This window comes from Bufo bufo, chromosome 10 (assembly GCF_905171765.1).
Source record: "Bufo bufo chromosome 10, aBufBuf1.1, whole genome shotgun sequence".
In the NCBI taxonomy this organism is placed as follows: domain Eukaryota; kingdom Metazoa; phylum Chordata; class Amphibia; order Anura; family Bufonidae; genus Bufo; species Bufo bufo.
In genome coordinates, this window is record NC_053398.1 from 40193518 (window position 1) to 40217686 (window position 24169).

The window sequence follows — 24169 nt, forward strand, 5'->3', positions numbered from 1 at the left end:
GTTCATTTTTTTGTGTGCTGGTTTTGTACTTCTTTTATACTGATACCTAGATCATCTCCAAAATAGTGATACCTTATACCATTCATAATATCTGTTTATTTTCTATAACTAGGTGGACCCTGTCAAGTACCATGAAGCATGTGTCAACGATGCTTGTGCTTGTGACAGTGGTGGAGACTGTGATTGCTTCTGTACAGCTGTAGCAGCTTATGCTCAGGCTTGTAGTGAGGCTGGACAATGTATCAAATGGAGATCTCCAAATATTTGCCGTAAGTGATTTTTTGTTGTTGCAAGAATCAATATAAACTTATATTCCATGTATAATAAGAATACAGCATATTTTGTCTGGACTTAACTCATATATAAAATAGACCGTGTATCTGTTATCATTAGGAATCGGATAGGCCTTAAATTTCCTTGATGGGGGTCCAATACTCCACCGTCTTGCTGATCAGCTGTTCTGCAGTAGCGCAGGCACCAAAAGTCAGTTCCGGACCTACACAGCTGGTTACTGTAGCTCTGTATCTACTGAAGTGAGTGGGTGGTGCTGCGGTAACCAGGTTTGTCTACTACACAATGGATGGGGCTTTGTAGTTAAGGCACCAGAGCTACAGCTGATCGGTAGGGGTGTGGGGATAGGCCATCAATAACAAAATCCTGAAATAACCCTTTAATTAATCTTTTTTATCTAATTAGTCTTGACTATGGCTATGAGTGTCATCGCGGCTCATTAATCAAGTGAATGAGCCAAGCTGTAATACCAGATGCAACCCAGGGATAAAAGTGTTGTTTTTTTTTAGAAAAAAATCTGACCATTTATACAAACTACAGCCAATCTTTTTAAAACAACTCTCCATGCAAAATCAAAATCTATACAGTTTAACCTAAACCATGGTTGAATCTTAGATCAAGACTTTTTTCATTCATTAAAAAGATGATTTGAAACCTATAGCGCCTATAAATGTGAAGAACTCTTATTTCATTGCTGCCTCTTACCTCAAATATCCTCCACAGCTGTATTTTGTGATTTCTACAACCAACAAGGTCATTGTGAATGGCACTACAAAGCATGTGGAGCTCCATGTTTGAAGACTTGTATGAATCCAACTGGTGCTTGTTTTAATAAACTCATTGGCTTAGAAGGTAAGTGATCCATTGATTTATGAAAAACTAACAAGCAAGAAATTGAATTTGCATAGAAGGTTATAAGGCAAGACTTCTGTAGAGGCAGAAGATAGACATACTTTAGAATATGCAGTTACATTTATTTTTTAATTACATCTATTATCTAACATTGTTAGGATAAACTAAATAGGATTATCATATTGGGCATTAGTGAATTAATTTTGATATGTTTACAAACGGTGGTTTATAAACATTGTATATTAGTGTACTTGCCAATAGTTCACTATATAGCCGAAGTCCGCAGTAAATGTGTGTTCTAATTTCTTACTGTACCCACATTATTATATCTTTACTTCAGGTTGCTACCCTACATGTCCTGAAGACAGACCATTCTTTGATGAGGAGTCTATGCGTTGTGTTGCCTCATGCAACTGTTATGATGAATATGCAGAGGAATATAAACCAGGAGAAAAGATGCCAGGTCCAACCAGATGTTCTGTTTGGTAAGATGTTAACACAGGCCTATCAGTATAGTAGTTTATATAAAGATATATAAAATTTTGTCTTCATTTATTTGATCGATGTTAGGCCTGTTTCACACTTGCGTTGTGGCTTTCCGGTTTTGAGATCTGGCTGAGGATCTCAAAACCGGACCAAAATGGATTAGTTTTGTCCCCTTTCATTGTCAATGGGGACAAAACTTATGAGGATGCATCAGGATGCATTCCGTTTTGTTGCATTTTTTGACAGGACACAAAACAGCTGCTGGATCCGGCATGAAAATCAATGTAAGTCAATGGTGCAGATCCTCTGCTGGATCTCAAAACCGGAAAGCCACAATGCAAGTGTGAAACAGGCCTTAGAAAGACAAAGGATCTACGTATGTTGTCAGACATTTCTTACAACTCAAGCCTCTATGCCTACACCATAAGATTGGAGATGTGTGGTACCTAAATTAAGTGGAGTGCAAAGTAAGGATCAATATCTGTGGTTCTTTATCAAGTTGCTTGCTCGCATTGTAAGGGAGTTGGGCACTCGCAACCATCCTTAGCTGCATAGTGACGTCACTAGTTGCTCCTTGAGAGCGCGAGCTGCAAATCTGAACGAACAGAATTGCGCCACTGGCCAGGTCACGATCCGTAGCCTAGATACCAGACCTGTCCCACACTGCATTAAGAGAAAGACAGACGCCGCAGAGTAAAAAACCATCAGCAAGGTAATTTAGAAAAGAAACTGGTTGTACTACTGTGGGTATCTTTCAGCAGGGGGATTATATCTAATTCGGGGAAGATAGTGAGCAGTAACATAGAGATAGTTTGAAGAATATGACTGTGTTTACATGTTCAGTCTAACTTGCATTTAAAAAATAACATACAAAAAATGAATCTACATGTTGTGGTCATCTCATGTGCAGGATTACAGCATGCTCTTTCTGCCACTGTAATCATAAAATCTGTGTTGTCCTGGTGGCTCCACTACAGAAAGATCTGTATATGTTAGCTTACCATAACAATAATTACATTTAGCATACATCAGACCTTTAGTAATGCATGATTTTTTTTATAGCACATGTACAAAAAACGGGATCGAATGCAGCAAGTCAACGGGTAAGAAATAGTAGTAAAAATACTGTATTTTACATATTTATTCAATGTACATGGGATGAATGTTATGTTGTAATGTTACAGTTTCAAATCCTGAAAAAATAAAATTACCCTACAGTACCTCCACTCCATAACAATTTAGAGTCATATAATTACTGTTCCCCCTTTCCTTGGAAAGCTGTATAGATCTATATATATATGCATTTATGCATTATTAGAACCAGCTGGAAACCTAATTGATTAAAACGCTAAATTTATTTAATGGTTAGGTACACAAGTTTCGTAGTTATTGTAGAATGACATGGAAATAGTTAATTTCAAGAAAATTGAGTGATACATTGCTGAAAATTTTGTATGTTTTATGTTTTTCTTTCAAAACAAGCTTGCTGCAAATATGAAGGCAAAGAATATATGCCCGGTGACATAGTCTATTACACAGCTGATGGAATTGGTGGTTGTATAACTGCTACTTGTTTGGAAGATTCAACAGTAGAAAAGAAGATTGGCATCTGTCAAACTACAGCAGCTCCAAGTACAACATTTAACTTTAGTGCCTCAACTTCAACTGAAGAATCATCAACTAGTCATGAAGGTTCCGCAACATCTTCTACACCAATTGAATCATCTCCTGGTACTACAAGTGGTGGCAAAAGCACAGAACAACCAAAGACTTCAACTTCTACTTCTGAAGCTCTAACTACTTCCTCTGAAGGTATTCTGTCAATAAAGAGTCATCCTATATATGTCTTTGAACATTAATTCAGCTTTTTTGTGTCTATATACTTTAGCTAAATTTTAACAGAAAATTAGGTAGTGAGGCATGAAACTATTTTTTTTTACTTATATTCATAGACAAGCCTGGTATACATGGTATAACTAGAGATTAATAGTTCATATTTTCTGTATAACAATACTTAAAAATATTTAGCATAGTCTACATAGTGTCGATATATACATTTTCTCATACAGTACCTCTTAATTGACTAAGCGTTAATTGTTTACCATTCCTAATTAGATTTTGACAAATTTGAATATATTTTATTATGTTTGCTAAATTCTAATGTATTTCCTTATAATTAGCTTACCCACTTTTTGTATTTTTCAGTTTCACCCACTGCTTGTGTTGAGGCACATGAATGTACATGGTCAGAATGGTATGATGTGAGCAAACCTGAAAATAGTGAAGGAGATTTTGAAACATTTGAGAATATTGAGAGCCAAGGTCACAAAGTATGCAAAAATCCAAGGAAAGTGGAATGCAGAGCTAAAGAATACCCTAATTATGCACTAAAAGACTTAGGGCAAAATGTGACATGCAGTCGAAAAAATGGCCTTGTGTGTAATAATAGTGCAAATCCACCTTTGTGCCACAATTATGAAATGAGGACAGAATGTTGTAAATATAGGGAATGTACAACCACTTCTGCACCAACCAGTGTAGAACATTCATCAACAAATACAGAGCAGACTTCAGCTCCAACAAGCTCTTCTGTTGAAATTAAAACACAGTCACCCACAACAAAAGAACATCCAACATCTTTGCCTGTTCAGGCAACTTCACAAACACCTATCAGCACAAGTGCTGCTACCTCTGGAACATCTGAGTCATCTGAAACAGTAACAATATCATCTGAAACTACATCAGAAACATCAACAACTAAAGGGTCCACATCTTCTGCTATTGTATCAACTAGTTCTAAATCAACACCACAAAAAACACAATCAACCACATCCACAGGCTCATCTGAAACATCAAGCCCAGTGACAGAAAAAACATTATCATCTAAAGAGACCCCAAAGACATCTGCACCCTCTCCAACAACAAGCTGTGTGTATAAGATGGAATGTCGTTGGACTCAGTGGTATGATAATAATAAACCTAATACCAAAAGTGATGGAGGAGACACTGAAAGTGTTGACGACGTTAAATCTAGAGGGGGTCAAATTTGTACAATGCACGAAGTTGAAAACAAAATGGAATGTAGAGCTGTAGATAATAAAGGACTCGCTATTGCTAATAACAATCAAAAATACAGTTGTGATAAGAACAGTGGGCTGATATGTAGCAACAGAGAGCAAACAAATAAAACAAAGTGTTCCAACTATCAATTTCGGATGGAATGTTGTGAAAAAGTTTGCGAACCAGTACAAACACCTAAAGTAACCACAACTGAAATTACAGAACCAAAATCTACTAGTGGTGAAACAACAACTCAGGGAACAACCGGTCAAGGATCAGAACCTTCACAGGTTTCCACAAGACCTTCATCCTCAGCACCTTCAACCCCATTATTAACTGAAGAACCTACAACATCACATGAAGTGATACCTTCACCAGCAACTCTCTGTGTATATAAGATGCAATGTCGCTGGACTGGATGGTTTGATAATAATAAGCCCAGCAAAAAAAGTGATGGAGGAGACACTGAGAGCATTGCAGATTTAAAATCAAAGGGCAAAGAGGTTTGCAATGGCACGGAAGTTGTACACAAAATTGAATGTGGAGCATTAGACAATAAAGGTGTACCTATTATGAATAACAGTCAAAATTTTAGTTGCAGCCAGAAAGATGGCGTGATCTGCTTAAACAGAGACCAAATTAACAAAGGAAAGTGTGAAAACTATGGGATGAGGGTTTTATGCTGTGAAGAAGTTTGTGAACCTGTACCTACACCTGCAATATCAACAATTCAAACTTCTGAGCCTACAACTATTTCATCTGCCACAACACAACCAACACCTGGCTCAACAAGCATGTCATCTACAGAAATTCCGAAAATATCTACCCCATCAGAGGGCACATCCACTCCTTTAACATCATCAACAGTTATAACCTCTTCTACTTCAACAACAGCAACATGCATACCTAAAAGGGATTGCCGCTGGACACATTGGTATGATCTCAATAGGCCTACACAACAAAGTGATGGTGGAGAAAGGGAAAGTCCAGAATATATAAAATCAAAAGGCCATGAGATATGTGAGGTGCACGAATTTCCAGGAAACATCGAATGTGCAGCTATTGATCTTGCTGGAGAAATGATTGCTGATAACCATCAAATTCTGACCTGTGATATGGAAACTGGTTTATCATGCAATAACACAGATCAGAAAAATAATGAAACATGTAAGAATTTGAAAATGAGGGTTCAGTGTTGTGTATCATATTGTGAACCAGTTGTAGCATCCACCAGACCTAGTCCAGTAGGAACTAAATCACCGAGCCCTACCACAAGCTCAATTACTGAACCTACTCTGTCTTCTCCCAAAGACTGTGAAAATGAAAGAGCATTAGAATGTCGATGGACTCAGTGGTTTAATGAAAATCAGCCATCTACAGAAATTACTGGTGGAGAAAATGAAAATTCTGATAAATTAACGTCTGCAGGATTTGAAGTTTGTAAACCCAATGAAATTAAAAATAAAATTGAGTGTAAAGAGCGACAAAATTCTTCAATAGAATCTGGACAAAACCTGGCCCAAAAAACTACCTGTAATGTAAAAGAGGGCTTTAGTTGTAAGAATCAAGATCAGTCTGAAGGAAACTGCCGTGACAACAGTATAAGGTTTGAATGCTGTTCTGAAAAGTTTGTTAAATCTTGCGGGGAATCCACAACACCCTCACCTACTGAAGGTACAAGTGTGCCAACAACTATTTCTATAACTAAGTCTTCATCAGAAACTCCGTCAGAAACGCCCTCAACGTCAGTTACTGCCACTAAACGTCCTGATACCTCATCTGACATTACTCCAGGCAGTAGTACTAAAGAACCTTCTTCTCCAAGTTTGTCTTCAACTGGAGTCACATCTGCTACATCATCACCAACAACAGGTTGTGTAAAAAAAATGGAATGTCGCTGGACATCATGGTATGACATCAATGCTCCTAATCCTAAAGGTGATGGAGGAGATACTGAAAATGCTGCAGACATAAAAGCTAAAGGACTTTGCAATAAAAATGAAGTTGAACACAATATTGAATGTGAGCCTGTTGATAAAGATGGAACAACAATAACAAACAACAAGCAAACAATGACTTGCGACATGAAAAATGGATTGATTTGTTTAAATAAAGACCAGAAGAAAGAAAATTGTCCCAATCTTAGAATCCGTTTGGAGTGTTGTGCAGAGTATTGCGAGAAAACTGAAACGCCCACAACTACATTAGCTACAACAAGTGTGACTGAGACTTCTTCAGTAGATACCACACTGCCAAGTAGCCCTGAAACTTCATCACCTGGAAGTACAAAATCTCCAACCAGTAGCACAGGTGTCACATCTGCTCCAAAAACAACATCTTCAACCACACAAACAGAAAATACTTCCACGCCCCCTGCTACGACCACCAGCTGTGAAAAATTTAGAAAAAGTGAATGTCGCTGGACAGATTGGCATAACACAGATAAACCTTCATCAGACGACAATGGTGAAGACATTGAAAGTTCTGGAAAGCTGAACTCTATGGGAATCGAAGTCTGTAAAAAGGAAGAAAATGAGTATGATATTGAGTGCAAACCTGCTCAATATTCAGATTTAAGTTTTAAAGATATTTCACAAAAAACAACATGCAATTTAAAAGATGGATTTGTTTGTAGGAACAATGAGCAATTAGGCAAAGAACAGTGTCTAGACGGTGAAATCAGAATTGAATGCTGTTCTAAAAAGTTTATTGAATTATGTGGGAAAACAACCCCTTCTCCTACTTCACCATCATCTAGTAAAGTAACAGGAAGTCCTTTAACAACATCCATAACAGAGCCTTCAACACAAAGTTCTGGTGAATCTACAACTGGTCAAACATCACCCCCCGAAAGACCAACATCTGGTGAAACATCAAGTTCACAAAGACCTAAAGAAACATCTAAAACACCAGGCACTTCACCTAAGGGCACAACACCTGGTCAACCCTCATCTTCAGAGAGACCAACAACTGGGAAAACACCAAGTTCACAGGGACCAGAGGAAACAGCTGAAAAACCAGGCACTCCACCTAAGGGCACAACACCTGGTCAACCCTCATCTTCAGAGAGACCAACAACTGGGGAAACACCAAGTTCACAGGGACCAGAAAAAACATCTCAAACACCGGGCACTCCACCTAAGGGCACAACACCTGGTCAACCCTCATCTTCAGAGAGACCAACAACTGGGGAAACACCAAGTTCACAGGGACCAGAAAAAACATCTCAAACACCGGGCACTCCACCTAAGGGCACAACACCTGGTCAACCCTCATCTTCAGAGAGACCAACAACTGGGGAAACACCAAGTTCACAGGGACCAGAAAAAACATCTCAAACACCGGGCACTCCACCTAAGGGCACAACACCTGGTCAACCCTCATCTTCAGAGAGACCAACAACTGGGGAAACACCAAGTTCACAGGGACCAGAAGAAACATCTGAAACACGAGGCACTCCACCTAGGGGCACAACACCTGGTCAACCCTCATCTTCAGAGAGACCAACAACTGGGGAAACACCAAGTTCACAGGGACCAGAAAAAACATCTCAAACACCGGGCACTCCACCTAAGGGCACAACACCTGGTCAACCCTCATCTTCAGAGAGACCAACAACTGGGAAAACACCAAGTTCACAGGGACCAGAAAAAACATCTCAAACACCAGGCACTCCACCTAAGGGCACAACACCTGGTCAACCCTCATCTTCAGAGAGACCAACAACTGGGGAAACACCAAGTTCACAGGGACCAGAAAAAACATCTCAAACACCGGGCACTCCACCTAAGGGCACAACACCTGGTCAACCCTCATCTTCAGAGAGACCAACAACTGGGGAAACACCAAGTTCACAGGGACCAGAAAAAACATCTCAAACACCGGGCACTCCACCTAAGGGCACAACACCTGGTCAACCCTCATCTTCAGAGAGACCAACAACTGGGGAAACACCAAGTTCACAGGGACCAGAAAAAACATCTCAAACACCGGGCACTCCACCTAAGGGCACAACACCTGGTCAACCCTCATCTTCAGAGAGACCAACAACTGGGGAAACACCAAGTTCACAGGGACCAGAAGAAACATCTGAAACACGAGGCACTCCACCTAAGGGCACAACACCTGGTCAACCCTCATCTTCTGAGATACCAACATCTGGTGAAACATCTGCACCTATTAGCTCAACATCTGCTCAAACCCCTCCATCTGGTAGCCCACATTATTCTACTTCACCATCAAATTGTGAAGGGCTGAAGAACAACGAATGTCGTTGGACACAGTGGTTTAATACAGGCAAACCATCTTCAGAAACTGGCGGTGAAGACAAAGAAAATTTAGAAAATCTAAAGTCTAGCGGAACAGAGGTCTGTAATAAAGAAGAAACTGAAACTGATATTGAATGCAAGGCTGAAATATCCCCAGGTGTTTACGAAAATGTTCAACAGAATGTGACATGTAATATGAAAGATGGTTTGATTTGTGAGAACAATAAACAAGCAGATGAAGCCAAACCATGTTTTGATCATGCAATGCGGATTGAATGCTGCTCTAAAAAGTTTGTTGAGCAGTGTGGACAACAAACTACAGCTCCTGCATCAACCACATCTCCTGAGACATCTTCTAGGGAGATTACTGGAACTCCTAGTACGTCCACCTCTGTTTCTAGTACACCATCAAGCCTTGTAACTGTGACTTCAACCTCCGGTACAACAGCTCATCCAACTGGCTCATCCCCTTCTACCACATCTTCTGCAACTGCTACTGGTAGCACACAAGTATTGACAACAACTGTTACACCAGAACAAAGTACATCACCAACATCTGAAACCTCAACTTCACACCCTGACACCACACCAAATTGTCTCTGCAAAGTCAATAACGAAATGTTTTCTCCAGGTGAGTACCAGTATTTTAACTACTATCTGTTAGTGCAAATGATGCCTTTATATGCATAATAAAATATAGGATATCAATAGACCATATGTATAATTCCCACTACTGCCAAATACTGAATGTTTCTATTTGGCCTCTTGCACACAACCGTATGTATTTTGCGGTCCAAAAAAACAGATCCGCAAAAAATATGGATGACATCCGTGTGCATTCCGTATTTTGCGGAACGGAACAGCTGGACCTTCATAGAACAGTACTATCCTTGTCCGTAATGCAGACAATAATAGCACATGTTCTATTTTTTTGCGGAACGGAAATACGGAAACTGAATGCACACAGAGTACCTTCAGTTTTTTTTGCGGACCCATTGAAATGAATGGTTCCATATATATGGTCCGCAAAAAAACCGGAATGGACGGGGAATGAAAATACATTCTTGTGCAAGAGGCCTTAGGGTCCATTCAGACGTCCGTTGGATGGGTCCAGATCCGTTCCGCAATTATGTGGAACGAGTCCGTCCCCATTAATTTTTAATGGGGCCAGAAAAGATGCACACAGCACACAGTGTGCTGTCCGCATCCGCAATTCCGGTCCGCGGCCCCGATTTTCCGGTCCGCGGCTCCAGAAAATAATAGAGCATGTCCTATTCTTGTTCGCAGCTGCAGACAAGAATAGGAATGATCTATTAAATGCCGGCAATCTGCGGTGTTAGTGTTTTGCGGTCCGCAATTTGCGGACCTCAAAGCACTACGGACGTCTGAATGGACCCTTAAACTGGCAGCAAAATTGTCTGAAAATTCCTATAAGGAAACAAAGAGTACCTGCAGCTCTGCCCTACCAAGTCTTAAAGAGGACCTTTCATGGGTCCAGACTTTATAAACTAAGTATCAGGGTATATAAGGCATACAGTGGGGATCTAATAGCGCTTACTATTTTTTCTGGGCGCCGCTCCGTTTGCCCACTGTGGCCCCCTTTGAATTCTACCACCCTGTATGCTAATTTCTGCATCAGAGCAATGAGGAGGAGACTGAGTCTTTCTCTGTGGGCGTCTCCTTCTCCCTGGCTGTAGAGCTGTCCAATCGCAGCGGAGAGTATCACAGCCAGGGAGAAGGTGAGTTTTTTTTTCTCCCTGGCTGTGACGCTCTCCGCTGCGATTGGACAGCGCTACAGCCAGGGAGAAGGGGACGCCCACAGATAAAGACTCAGTCTCCTCCTCATTGCTCCGAGGCAAAAATTAGCATACAGGGCAGAGAATTTAACGGGGCCACAGCGGGAGAATGGAGCGGCGCCCAGAAAAAATTGTAAACGCTATTAGATCCCCTCTGTATGCCCTACATACCCTTTACTTAGTTTATAAAGTCTGGACCCATGAAAGGTCCTCTTTAATGTGCCAATATCTAATGTTCCCTAGTCAGATTCAAATGGAGTGTGCCTGACAAAAGTCTTTGGGCCAGATTTATCATTAGCTCAAGTCAGAATAATGGAGTGAAAAAGTCGCAAATGTTTGCGTAATCGCTTAAACTGCGCAAAAATGTGCGACTTTTATTGGCTCTGCACTATGCTCGTCAGTTTTATGAAAGTGGGCGTGTTTTCTTATGTAAATGAATCTCTAGACAGATTTACTATTGCGACTATTTAAAAAGTCGCAAAAAAATGCGCAATTTCACTCCAGTGAGGACCATGCTTATCTTACGCAACTTTTTAATATAACATACGACTTTTTCGTAAAAATGTGCGACTTTTGTAAAGCTGCTTGCTGACGGATAAACTGCTACCGTCAAACCACATTTATTACAGTCTTAAAGGGCCGATCATAAATCTGACTAAGCTAAAACTGACTTTAGCCATATGTGAAAGTGGAGTGAGCTAAATCTGGCCCTTTGAGTGCTGTATTACAGCTCTGTACATCTCAGAGGTTGTACAGAACCCTGTTACATTTGTGTGCAGCTAAATATTGAAGTAAAATGCATATTATACTGTTAAAGGGAACCTGTCACTGGTTTTTAACCATAAGAATCATTGACATCCTGAGATAGTTCTCCCCCACCCTAAACAGCCTAGGGATTATTATTTTTTTTTAAACACCTCCAAGATCTTCTTTTACAGTCCATTTTTGCTTTTTTCAAGTTATGTAAATTAAATGCTTACCTCATCACTTCCCATTCCTAACCCCACCTCCCATTAGAAAAGTGACAGAATCTAAAAATCCTACCCTCCTCCCGAACTCACGTCCCAAATCCCGCGCATGTGCAGAACCAGTCACCTCACTCACTGATTGAAAAAAATCTAGAATATTCGCGATTACGAAGATATAGCACTATATTCTAGATCTTCGGGAATTCTCGAAGTGCCGATATTCACTATAAAAATTCCCGATTAGAATATTTGCGATCAACACTACTACTGATCATATAATGCATACTGTGCAGCTGCGAGACTTGGCAGAGAAGGGGTGGAGATGAGCAATCGTAGAGGGTGTGTCTTATTCATTTGTGGGCGTGGCTGCACTCCAAGAGTCAGAGAACGCTGGACTGATCTCTGAAGCATGGAGGAGAGAGGACTCATCCATACATGACTTAAAGGGCTTGGCCACCCTAAGTATCAAAAATCCAAAGTGGCCCAAATAATAACCAAAACTATGAAGTATTTATATCTTCCTAAATGTACTGGCTAAATATCATTTTGCTAACCTGTTCACCATGACACGCTTCCCTGGAGTAGCTCCTCAGACAGGCTGTGTGGGCGGAGCAGCTGTAAAATGAAAGTAAAAATCCCAGCATGAACTGCCGCAAGCATGTCCAGAGGAGCGGTCACATGACATCCCCGCCCACCCATGTTCCCATAGAGACAAGAGCCCTTCAGTCATCAGTAAATAACTTCTTTACAGACATAACAATAGGAAGTATGACCCAGTTCCAGCAGTAAAGAGAGGCCACTACCCGTCCCGCACAGGAATGTGATGCTGATGTATCACACATAGGTTGCTGGGAAGTGGGGGCCCTGTTCATAATTTTGCTGTGGGGCCCAGCCATTTCTAGTTGTGCCACTGGATGTAAGCCATGAACAGAGTGAATAGAGAGGGAGATTTATAATTTCTCTTGTTTCTGAAAAGTGGCATTAAAAAGTTGCAAACTATGTGTTTAAAAAAGGTTGTGACAATGACAGGGAGGGGGCGTGACCAGTTGCCCCAACAAATTTATGTTCATTTTTGCCAGTTTTCTGACTCAAATGAAGCCAGAAATCTATGGCAGTACTGACCTGTCATAGATTTCTGTTTAGGTGCACTGACTGCCAGAGAAGGGGAAGACTGTTGAGCAGGGGGGCAGACCTTTGATGCACAAGAACTCTGATGAATAAATTTGTACAAGGGAAAACGAGTGTAGTCAGATATGTCTATATACAATGTACAGGGGGTCACACATCACTATATACAGGAGGTCACACATCTGTATATACAGTATAAGGGGGGTCTCACATCTCTATATACAGGGGCTCATACATCACTGTATACAGTGTACTGGGGGTCACGGACCTCTATATGCAGTGGTGGGGGTCACATATCACTGTATACAGTTTACAGGGGGTCACGGACCTCTATATGCAGTGGTAGGGGTCACATACCACTGTATACAGTGTACAGGGGGTCATAGACCTCTATATGCAGTGGTGGGAATCACACATTACTGTGTACAAAGGTACCTTATAAACAGTATATAGTTGTATGTGTCCTACCTGTACACTGTATATAGAGATGTGTGACACCCCCATCCCTTTACACTGTGTATAATGATAATAATGTGACCCTCCAGTGCAGGGGGTCACACATCTCTATATACAGTGTACGGTGGAGAAGGGGGTCCACATATCACTGTATACAGTATACAGGGGGTCACACATCTCTATATACAGTACACAGTGGTGGGGGTCACATATCACTGTATGGGGTGGGGGGTCACATATCACTATATACATTATACAGTGAGGGGGGTCACATATCACTCTATGGGGGTCACACATCACTATATGGGGGGGTTACATATCACTATACAGTGTGCAGTGGGGTGGGGGTCACATATCACTATATACAGAGTGCAGGAAGGAGATGGCACACATTTATAGATGGTGACACCAGTGACTGCTGCTGATATCACTGACCTTAGCCATACTGACAGCTCAGAAGGGGTTAAAGCTCCTGAACTGTTGGTCTGGCTGTAATAAACATGTCTGTGTCACAGAGCAGAGGGATCATAAACAGGACAGACACTTGGACTGCTTACAGTTTGTGGTCCTCAGCACCTTCCTAGCTCTGCTATGTCCTTACAGCAGGATCCTCTCAGTACAGGAGATACAGAGAGGGCGGAGTCTGCAGTCAGTGCTTGGCATCAGCCATCACAGCTTCTCCTCAGTCTTCCTTCCTCCTTCAAAAGTTTCTTTATTTCTGCTTTTAAGGATCCTCCTGCTAAGTCCCTCCAGCCCTGCACAGCCAGGAGTGCCAGTCACAGAAGGAAAGCACCTCTGATACAAGCATGGTGCTTCTAGAACCCAGACAGCAGCACAGGCTTCAGGCATGGACCAGGAAGCTCCTCCATGGTACATGCAGGGATGGAGGAGACTGGCAGCTGTGAGAGCAGGACAGGAGGGGTCGTGGTGAGAGCAGGACAGGAGGGGGCGTGGTGAGAGCAGGACAGGAGGGGGCGTGGTGAGAGCAGGACAGGAGGGGGCGTGGTGAGAGCAGGACAGGAGGGGGCGTGGTGAGAGCAGGACAGGAGGGGGCGTGGTGAGAGCAGGACAGGAGGGAGCGTTGCTGCCAATAGCAAGGAAACCAGGGAGGTCTGCTTAAGAAGATATATAAGTAGGTGTCCTATTTCCTTACTTTCTTTACAGTTTAATAAGTGCTAACAGAGTGGCCAACCCCTTCATGGTCTTATCTGCTTGATGGGCGCCGAACAATCTGTGCTTACAGGTTTTCAAGGCCCTTTTATTCCTTGCCAGCTCTTTCCAGGTCTATCTCCAGTATATTAGTAAATCTATGGAAATGACTTAGAGCTTTTCCCATCTAGAACACAGGATATCCACTTCTACATTTATCTACAGAATAGGGCCCCAATGGTGAGGTGGCCGGTCATGCGTATCTCTCTCCTTTCACATCTATGAGAAGTCCGAAAATAGCCAAGCATGCTTAATCCGTTCTTCGTAAAACTTCCATGGAAATGAATGAAAGAGATGTGCATGTCTAACCACCTCTTTCCTCCTCCTCATGTAATTAACTACATGTCTTTTTATCCATATATTTAAAAAAAGATCCTGCATTACAATGGTTTATAATTTATATGTTTCAGGTGAACATATTTACACAAAACAAGACAACGATGGTTGCAAATTCCATGCAGTTTGTGGAAGCACATGTGAAATTGAATATTCTGTAGGGGAATGTTCCACAACACAAGCTACCCCCTCTTCAGCAGAAAAAACCAGCATAAAAGATGTCACCAGTAAAAAACCCACAATGACTAGACCAAGCAAGAAAACTTCTACTGGCGGCACTGATTCATCTAGTGCATCCCCTGAACTAAGCACTGAACCAGGAACACCAACTGAACCAGGCACACCAACTGAACCAGGCACACCAACTGAACCAGGCACACAAACTGAACCAGGCACACCAACTGAACCAGGCACACAAACTGAACCAGGCACACCTACTTCAGCAGAAAAGACCAGCATAAAAGATGTCACCAGTAAAAAACCCACAATGACTAGACCAAGCAAGCAAACTTCTACTGGCGGCACTGATTCAACTATTACATCCACTGAACCAAGCACTGAACCAGGAACACCAACTGAACCAGGCACACAAACTGAACCAGGCACACCAACTGAACCAGGCACACAAACTGAACCAGGCACACCCACTTCAGCAGAAAAGACCAGCATAAAAGATGTCACCAGTAAAAAACCCACAATGACTAGACCAAGCAAGCAAACTTCTACTGGCGGCACTGATTCAACTATTACATCCACTGAACCAAGCACTGAACCAGGAACACCAACTGAACCAGGCACACAACTGAACCAGGCACACCAACTGAACCAGGCACACAAACTGAACCAGGCACACCCACTTCAGCAGAAAAGACCAGCATAAAAGATGTCACCAGTAAAAAACCCACAATGACTAGACCAAGCAAGCAAACTTCTACTGGCGGCACTGATTCAACTATTACATCCACTGAACCAAGCACTGAACCAGGAACACCAACTGAACCAGGCACACAAACTGAACCAGGCACACCAACTGAACCAGGCACACAAACTGAACCAGGCACACCCACTTCAGCAGAAAAGACCAGCATAAAAGATGTCACCAGTAAAAAACCCACAATGACTAGACCAAGCAAGCAAACTTCTACTGGCGGCACTGATTCAACTATTACATCCACTGAACCAAGCACTGAACCAGGAACACCAACTGAACCAGGCACACAAACTGAACCAGGCACACCAACTGAACCAAGCACTGAACCAGGCACACCAACTGAACCAGGCACACAAACTGAACCAGGCACACCAACTGAACCAGGCACACAAACTGAACCAGGCACACCCACTTCAGCAGAAAAGACCAGCATAAAAGATGTCACCAGTAAAAAACCCACAATGACTAGACCAAGCAAGCAAACTTCTACTGGCGGCACTGATTCAACTATTACATCCACTGAACCAAGCACTGAACCAGGAACACCAACTGAACCAGGCACACAAACTGAACCAGGCACACCAACTGAACCAGGCACACAAACTGAACCAGGCACACCTACTTCAGCAGAAAAGACCAGCATAAAGATGTCACCAGTAAAAAACCCACAATGACTAGACCAAGCAAGCAAACTTCTACTGGCGGCACTGATTCAACTATTACATCCACTGAACCAAGCACTGAACCAGGAACACCAACTGAACCAGGCACACAAACTGAACCAGGCACACCAACTGAACCAGGCACACAAACTGAACCAGGCACACCCACTTCAGCAGAAAAGACCAGCATAAAAGATGTCACCAGTAAAAAACCCACAATGACTAGACCAAGCAAGCAAACTTCTACTGGCGGCACTGATTCAACTATTACATCCACTGAACCAAGCACTGAACCAGGAACACCAACTGAACCAGGCACACAAACTGAACCAGGCACACCAACTGACCCAGGCACACAAACTGAACCAGGCACACCCACTTCAGCAGAAAAGACCAGCATAAAAGATGTCACCAGTAAAAAACCCACAATGACTAGACCAAGCAAGCAAACTTCTACTGGCGGCACTGATTCAACTATTACATCCACTGAACCAAGCACTGAACCAGGAACACCAACTGAACCAGGCACACAAACTGAACCAGGCACACCAACTGAACCAGGCACACCAACTGAACCAGGCACACAAACTGAACCAGGCACACCAACTGAACCAGGCACACCAACTGAACCAGGCACACAAACTGAACCAGGCACACCAACTGAACCAGGCACACAAACTGAACCAGGCACACCCACTTCAGCAGAAAAGACCAGCATAAAAGATGTCACCAGTAAAAAACCCACAATGACTAGACCAAGCAAGCAAACTTCTACTGGCGGCACTGATTCAACTATTACATCCACTGAACCAAGCACTGAACCAGGCACACCAACTGAACCAGGCACACAAACTGAACCAGGCACACCAACAGAATCCAGTAAGTACAAACCTGATAACCTGGCAGAGTTTTGTGATATAGGGAGAAAGAAACATTGAGGATTTTCATGTGAATACAGGGTGAAACTGTGTGACATAGTAACATAGGGGGTCATTTACTAATTTGAAATACGCCTAAATTAGGCGTATTTCAGGCGCATATGGCTACACAACGGTTAGTTGCACCACTATCTGCGACTTCGCCCCACTCATGCCAAATCTAAAATTGTGGGCGGGAAAGGACCAGCAGGCCCTTCTTTCTAATCAATTTCTACGCCTTTTTAAGGAGTAGAAAATGGTCTAAATATAAGACAGAAAAGCAGAAGTTCTCATGTTTTCCAATAATGAGCAATGTTGCCCATACATTGTGTAGCTTGGCCTAAGATCTGCATGTGGATTACTGCTAATTGCCGGGTTGTTCCTGTGCTTGCTATTTGAAATATAGATACAGTACAGCAAGTAGAGATGTGATCCAGCAATTGGTGGTACTCTGTATTCACCCCACTGTGTACAAGTACCCAAACTGTACAAAAGAAAATGCTTAATTTTCTATATAAATGAGTAAATTTACCAGTGTGTTTACTCCTAGACCTTACATGTTTCTGGTACATACAGCTGCATAAAATTTTATACCAACTTATGAAGCAAACACACCAAAAAGAATAAATCACTGCGCCTAATATCAAGTGAATGGGTCCACATCCGAGCCAAAACTGCGGCTCAGATGCGGACCAAAACAACGGCCGTGTGCATGAGGCCTATATGTAGCCTATTCTACACATCATTCTTCTGGCTATATATAGACAAAAAGCCTCAGGACAACCAGCCGAAACAGGATGTTCTCAGATCCGACAATTCAGAGAGAACAAATTAAACTAAAGGCACATATTTATTTGATTGTTCTAAATTATTTAAAGGGGTTTTCTAGGCTACTACTATTATCCCCAGGATAGGTCATTAATATCCACTGGATGAGGGTCCACACCTCTCCCTATTAAGCTGCTCCCTGCATCCTCTAACACTGGAACTAGCAATGTGAATGGAACAGGAAGCACAACTACATTCAAAGTGTAGTGGCCGTGCTGGGTTACTGCATTTCAGATCCCAATCACACTGAACTCCAACAACCCAGCATGGCAACTACGCTTTGAATGGAGATGTGCTTCATGTTCCATTCACAGTGCTAGTTCCAGCTCTAGAGGCTGCAGGGAACGGCTGATCGGTGGAGGTACAAGGTGTGATCCTCACCTATTGGATATTCATGACCTATCCTGAAGATAGGTCATCAGTATCAGTAGCCTGGAAAACCCCTTTAAGATATGTTTGGGATGACTCCTGATGAAATATTCGAATGCACTGATTTAGTGTAGCGCCTTCTCCTCTTTGGGTCTAGACAGTGCAATTGACTAAAGTTCCCTCATTTCTAGATGTGGTTTTTATAGAGATAGCTCTTACGATACCATTAGGCAATGTCTTCATTACATTTCAATAATGGCTACCACATGCAGGCAAAATATGACTCTAAGGTAGCTGATAATTATCTAAAATGTTGGGACTTATAGGTATGTTACAGTTTATACTATGCAATATGTATTCTGACCATGTATATTTACTTTGCAGCTTGTGGACCATGTGAATGCTTAATGCCAGACTGTGGTACAGGATATCGTGTGGTGTCTTATAGGCCCCCTGGCGCCTGTTGTGCTACTATCACATGTGGTAAGCATTTTCTTCTTATATTATCATATCTTCCATGAGACATTGTGAAAACCCGTTTAAATGAAAACTTTAAAGAAATACAATATATTTATACATATATAATATACAGCTACACCTGTAGATCGGCTACATACATAACAAATACAATACTTTTTGAAGAAGGCTATGACATAATAGGAAAATAATAAATAATTCTATGCAAAAGTATAAAAATAGTTTTCTGTTTAATTTTAACTTTTGGAGTATTTTTAACGCCTATGAAAAGACACCTTTAAATGCAGCATGGAAGCCATCAACGAGAATGCTAGCATAATATTTAGATGTGTATGTGTTAGGTATTATTTTATTCAGCTAAGATTCCCTCGATAGTCACAGAAACCGTTATAATATTGCAGATAGGCTGCTTTATCATAGATTCCAATCTAATATAAAAAATAGGATAAAAAGAAAAAAAAAAATACAGAAGATACATTATGAAAAATACTGTATGTTATCTATACCCCCTTTAATTCTGCATTATCTACATATAAGTGCAAATCTTGCAATATGATTACGACCTCCTGTACATCTTCCTAAATTTGGATAACATTGGAGAGAATTGTTTAACAAACTTCTTTTTGTCCTCTTTTTTCCAGAACCGGATTCAGTCTGTGTAGCAGACAATACCATATATAAGGTATGTGTACGTAGGAAACATATATTAAAATTTGCTATGTTGTTCTTTCATTGCTTTAGAGAAGAGTTCTATATAATGTGGGAGATCTAGAATGGACATCACTGGCACTTTGACATATTCAATACATTTATTTTGTTTATTTAACGTTTACCCAAGGTTTGGTTCATTGTGGGGGGTCATGTACTGTATATTGTCTAAAAATGGTGAATGAGGTTCAACACCAGCACCACACGTATGATCATAGACACATATGCTTAAAACATTCTTATCCTGCATTCCGTATTTTTGCACAGCCTGGATCCATCATTCCTCAAGCTAAGGATGCATGTCAGAAATGCGAGTGTTCCAAGGATGAAAAAGACAAAACTGGCTTCTATGCTGTAACATGTCAAGAGCTTGTCTGTGACTCGACCTGTGAGAAGGTCAGTAATCATATTATTGTGGTCTATGCACAATAGATAAGGGCATCGCATAGTATTATCTACACCATACATTTAACAGAATGGTCCAGTTTTACCTAAATTACCAGCCATTATTTCAATTGTCACACCGCAATTCTTTAGGGCACTTAAAGTACTGCTTGCTCCTTTTTGCACATAACTCTAATTCAAAATATGAACAACATTTGCTCAATTAGTTTTGCATTCATGTCTTTTTCATCCAGGGCTTTGAATACGTTGAAAAGGAAGGTGAATGCTGTGGCGAATGTGTACCCAAGCAATGTACAATGAAGAAGGTGAAGGTAGAGAGTGGAGAGAAGGGAGAAAGTGGTCAGAAGGGAGAAAGTGGTCAGAAGGGAGAAAGTGGAGAAAGCAAAGAGGAAGACACACACATTTCGATTAAGGTAAGTGCGAAGACATCAAGTGTGAAACCTGTATATGTACCGAATTATAGCTAGGATGTTAGTTTTTTTCTTATTTGTCCTATTTTAAAATTGTAATTTTTAAAACAATGTTTAGATTGGACATATCTATCGCCCTGAAGGCAGCACTTGCGTTTATTACGAATGTGATGAGGAAGATGGCAAACCTATTTTGACCAAAGTGAAGAAAGTTTGCCAAGAGTTGGATGTCTCCAAATGCGAGGAGGTAATATCATGTACATATAATATTGCAAGCCATATGGGCTAGGAGTATTAATATTGCACTATTTGAATTTTCAGGTCTGAAATGTAGTTCAGTGCTTTCCTCTCTTGTCCTCAAAGTGACTTGTTCAGTTCCCCAACTTAGAATTCAATAAGAATGATATTCACCTAGTCTCTACGCCCCATGGCTCTTTTTCTTCACCTCCACCCTAGCTTGAGGAGGTACATTGCAGAGTGGAATAACTAGTCTCTCCTTCTCTGCTCCAGAGCTATAAGTGTGCTAGAACTAAAGGGATAGCATATCCTTAGTATGGGAGCATGACATCCAGAAAATGTGCTATTCATGAGCTACCCGGAGGTTGGACCCCGTTGACTTGGGCTATCTTAAATAAATATTATACATATTAAATAACCAGTATATGTGCCAGCACAGTCAAGGAGAGGAGGTCAGTTTTTCAAATTGCCATTGTGGTGCTCAGAAGTTATTGAAATATCCATCTCTTGAATATCATGGCGATCCTGCCATCACTTTTGTCTATTCTACATAGTCATAGATCTAATATAAAAGTGTTTTTTTTTAAACTCTTTTAGGGCACAGTTAAATATGATGACGATGACTGCTGTCAGACATGCACACCTAAGACAGGTAAGGTAAAATAACTAAAGGCATGTAGTATGTAAAAACAGGCTAAGATATGAGTACATGCTTCAGTATAATAAAGAGCTAGGGAAGATGTTCCCATTATTAACCAATTCTATCTTATTTGTAGAACTTCAGGTAGTAGAGAAACCAGTGGTTGAAAATTGTAGCTCTCGCAAGAATATGACTGTAATGAGAGTCGGTGACTGTGAGATTGAGATGGAGCTCCCATACTGCGGAGGACCTTGCATGGGGACATCAAAGTAAGTGACAAGGTCATACTGTGACCATAAATTAACTGTATATCAGTTGCACATAGACATGAAACCTTAACCTAAAGTCTGGTATAGGGTAGCATATTGATTGTACCTATTGGAATTTTTCTTTTGCTTCCTTCTATGATGTGGAAAGGTATCTAGCAACATATCTGCTTTGCCTGCACATCATAAGGCTCAAGCAAGATGGTCTTAGTATGACTTTATACAATCTCCTAGCAGTACAGGACCATGAACAAGATCCTTAAATTTCTATGGGTCCCTACAAAATGTCTGAATGCTTCCAATTTCATAGAGAGGTTTCTCCCGTAAGAAAAAAAAATTGGAGTCTCAATCATTTATCCTCTTCCAAAATGATTGGCAATCTGCAAATAGTAAATATAAATCTATCTTGCTTTAACAATATTGTCTATTTGACTTTTCAGATATTCAGCAAAATCACAAGGAATGGATCACAAGTGTTCTTGCTGCACAGCACTGAAGTTCGATAAAAGAAGAGTAGAACTGCTATGTGCCAATGGTCAGCGCAAAACTCACACTTACAACCATGTGGTTGAATGTGGCTGTTCAGTAGCTACCTGCAAACCACTCCCCTCTGGTGAGAGTCAAGAAATACAGCAATATGAGCAGATATCCCAAATGTCCTCTAGACGAAGGAGAAGATAAACTAAAAAACAGAGAGCAAGGCAGCAATATTAAGGTTTTCTGAATAGTCTACTTAACTAAAATTCCCCAATGATTTCCCTTCTAATTTCTACATAATGCTACCCCCATAGTCAACTGCTGGATAGAAGGAGACATATGAAGGTCATGTATATGGAAATGATGTGTGAATTCCAGCATCTCTTGCAAAAAGCTTTATGTTGTTACTTGCTTTCTTATGCTTATAATTCCTTGTATATGTATATGTCATTAAACTATAAAATCACTGTGCAATCATTTGCCTTGGATACATTTTTTGAGTCAAAAAATATACTTGTGTGACGGGCCAAGTTAAGGCGTTGGTTATATCATCCTATTTCTGCCAACACCTACAGTTCTTCTTCCCGATGTCACTGTCATGGTGACACTCCATGCTTACTGCCATCCTGCTTTCCAGGGCAGCTATGCCCAGCATATCACTCACCTAGCTTCTTCCCACCAGACTTCTGTGTCCCATGCTGCAGGCTGGCTGCTAGGTCTCTTTCTGTGTGTGTGTTAATGTCACGTTCGGGTGTGGGGGGGAAACACCACACCGAACATAGGAGGGAAAAGGGTTAGGGAATAAGGCCTGTAAACTAGAGAAAGGAGATAGACACCTCCTAGTAAAACCCTAATCAAAGTCCTGACTAACTATCAGTATGAACAGACCCCAGAGGTAGGTGAGTTTATTCACAGGAATACCTACAGATGTATCATCGTTACCGCTCCCTTTTTTCGCAATTCGTTAATACCGAAACGCGATTTTATCTCCTTCAGTGTAGCAATATACAGTAAAGCCACTAGATGGCGGTGTTTAGTTAAAGTATTCAAATTATCGTAGTTACTGGCCAGAGCGGCTTCCCGTTTTACCGGTTCCCGTCATCCCTCCCCGCTCTGCCTATTACACTTTATGTTTGTTCTCCCCTAAAATTAGTGTCCCCCCCCTGTATGTGTACAGTAAGCACCTACAGTATATCATTATCTACAGTACTTGCGGCTGCATTAAGCCGTATGGTCTGTCGGGTAGCCGACTTCATCATCCTCCTGTTCCCTATACTCTGTTGGACTCTGTACTGTACAGTACATGTGCTGTATTTAATTAAAAAGTATGGCAATACATGAATAAAAATACAGCCATGTACAGTACAGTACATACACATGCATGAATTATCGCTGCTGCGCAGCTTACTGTAATTACCGTCTGGTCGCGTTCACCCTTATGGAAACACAGAGGTGGCGGAGATTACAGTAACCTGCGTGGCATTGAGGACAATATACGGTAATGTACAGCATGGGTGTCAAACATGCGGCCCGCAATGTATATCTTTGCGGCCCGGCAGTCTAGTATCTCTGAACATGAGCGCGCTGCTATCGGCGCGCTCATGTTCTCTCAGCAGCACAGGGAGAAGGAAACTGTCCTCCCTCCCCCCTGTGCTGCTGCCGCTGCCACCAATGAGAAGAGAGGGGGGGAGGAGGGGCGGGCGCACTGCGCCACCAATGAGGAGAGAGGGGCGGAGGAGGGGCGGGCGCACTGAGCCACCAATGATAGGACTATTCCCATTTCCCACACAGAGCGGCGCCCAGCGATGTCTCAGCACTCACCATTAGTCCTGGGCGCCGCTCCGTTCGCCCGCAGTGCCCCATTACTGTCTCCTCTCCTGCTCCACATGCTGCTGATTACTATCGGAGCGATGGGAGGAGACATCAGCTTCACTAGTGGGCGTTCCTTCTCCCTGCGCTGCGATTGGACAGCGCTACAGCCAGGAAGAAAGA

General features: G+C 41.7%; 2 protein-coding genes across 3 annotated transcripts in view; both read left to right on the plus strand.

Annotated features, from left to right (window-relative positions):
* The window catches only part of LOC120980012 (mucin-5AC-like), a 24888-nt gene extending 18318 nt beyond the window's left edge, over window positions 1-6570 (plus strand). The window contains exons 28-35 of the mRNA XM_040408876.1: window positions 113-269; window positions 1015-1143; window positions 1484-1628; window positions 2692-2732; window positions 3112-3341; window positions 3411-3441; window positions 3835-6530; window positions 6562-6570. Coding sequence (XP_040264810.1) covers window positions 113-269; window positions 1015-1143; window positions 1484-1628; window positions 2692-2732; window positions 3112-3341; window positions 3411-3441; window positions 3835-6530; window positions 6562-6570 — 3438 coding nt within the window. The remainder of the gene's footprint in view (window positions 1-112; window positions 270-1014; window positions 1144-1483; window positions 1629-2691; window positions 2733-3111; window positions 3342-3410; window positions 3442-3834; window positions 6531-6561) is intronic.
* LOC120981018 (mucin-2-like) lies at window positions 6570-22651 on the plus strand. 2 transcript variants are annotated; one of them, XM_040410466.1, is made up of 12 exons: window positions 6570-9588; window positions 14925-15434; window positions 16951-17269; window positions 17312-17322; window positions 18942-19040; window positions 19676-19716; window positions 20010-20138; window positions 20381-20560; window positions 20676-20804; window positions 21392-21446; window positions 21571-21703; window positions 22141-22651. In XM_040410466.1, the coding sequence occupies exons 1-12, from the start codon at window positions 6576-6578 to the stop codon at window positions 22379-22381; spliced, it is 4860 nt and encodes a 1619-aa protein (XP_040266400.1). In that variant the 5' UTR covers window positions 6570-6575; the 3' UTR covers window positions 22382-22651. The 2 variants fall into 2 exon arrangements, with proteins under 2 accessions (XP_040266400.1, XP_040266401.1); XM_040410467.1 differs by lacking the exon at window positions 16951-17269 and having other exon boundaries at window positions 14925-15171.
* Window positions 22652-24169: the final 1518 nt, after the last annotated feature.

Excerpts from the sequence above, each read along its gene's own strand:
- LOC120981018 (XM_040410466.1), top strand. The coding sequence starts at position 6,576 with ATGGAATGTCGCTGGACATCATGGTATGACATCAATGCTCCTAATCCT. Across the intron at positions 15,435-16,950 it reads AGGAACACCAACTGAACCAG|GAACACCAACTGAACCAGGC; the intron begins GCACACAAACTG and ends GCACTGAACCAG. Across the intron at positions 20,139-20,380 it reads GTGACTCGACCTGTGAGAAG|GGCTTTGAATACGTTGAAAA; the intron begins GTCAGTAATCAT and ends TTTTTCATCCAG.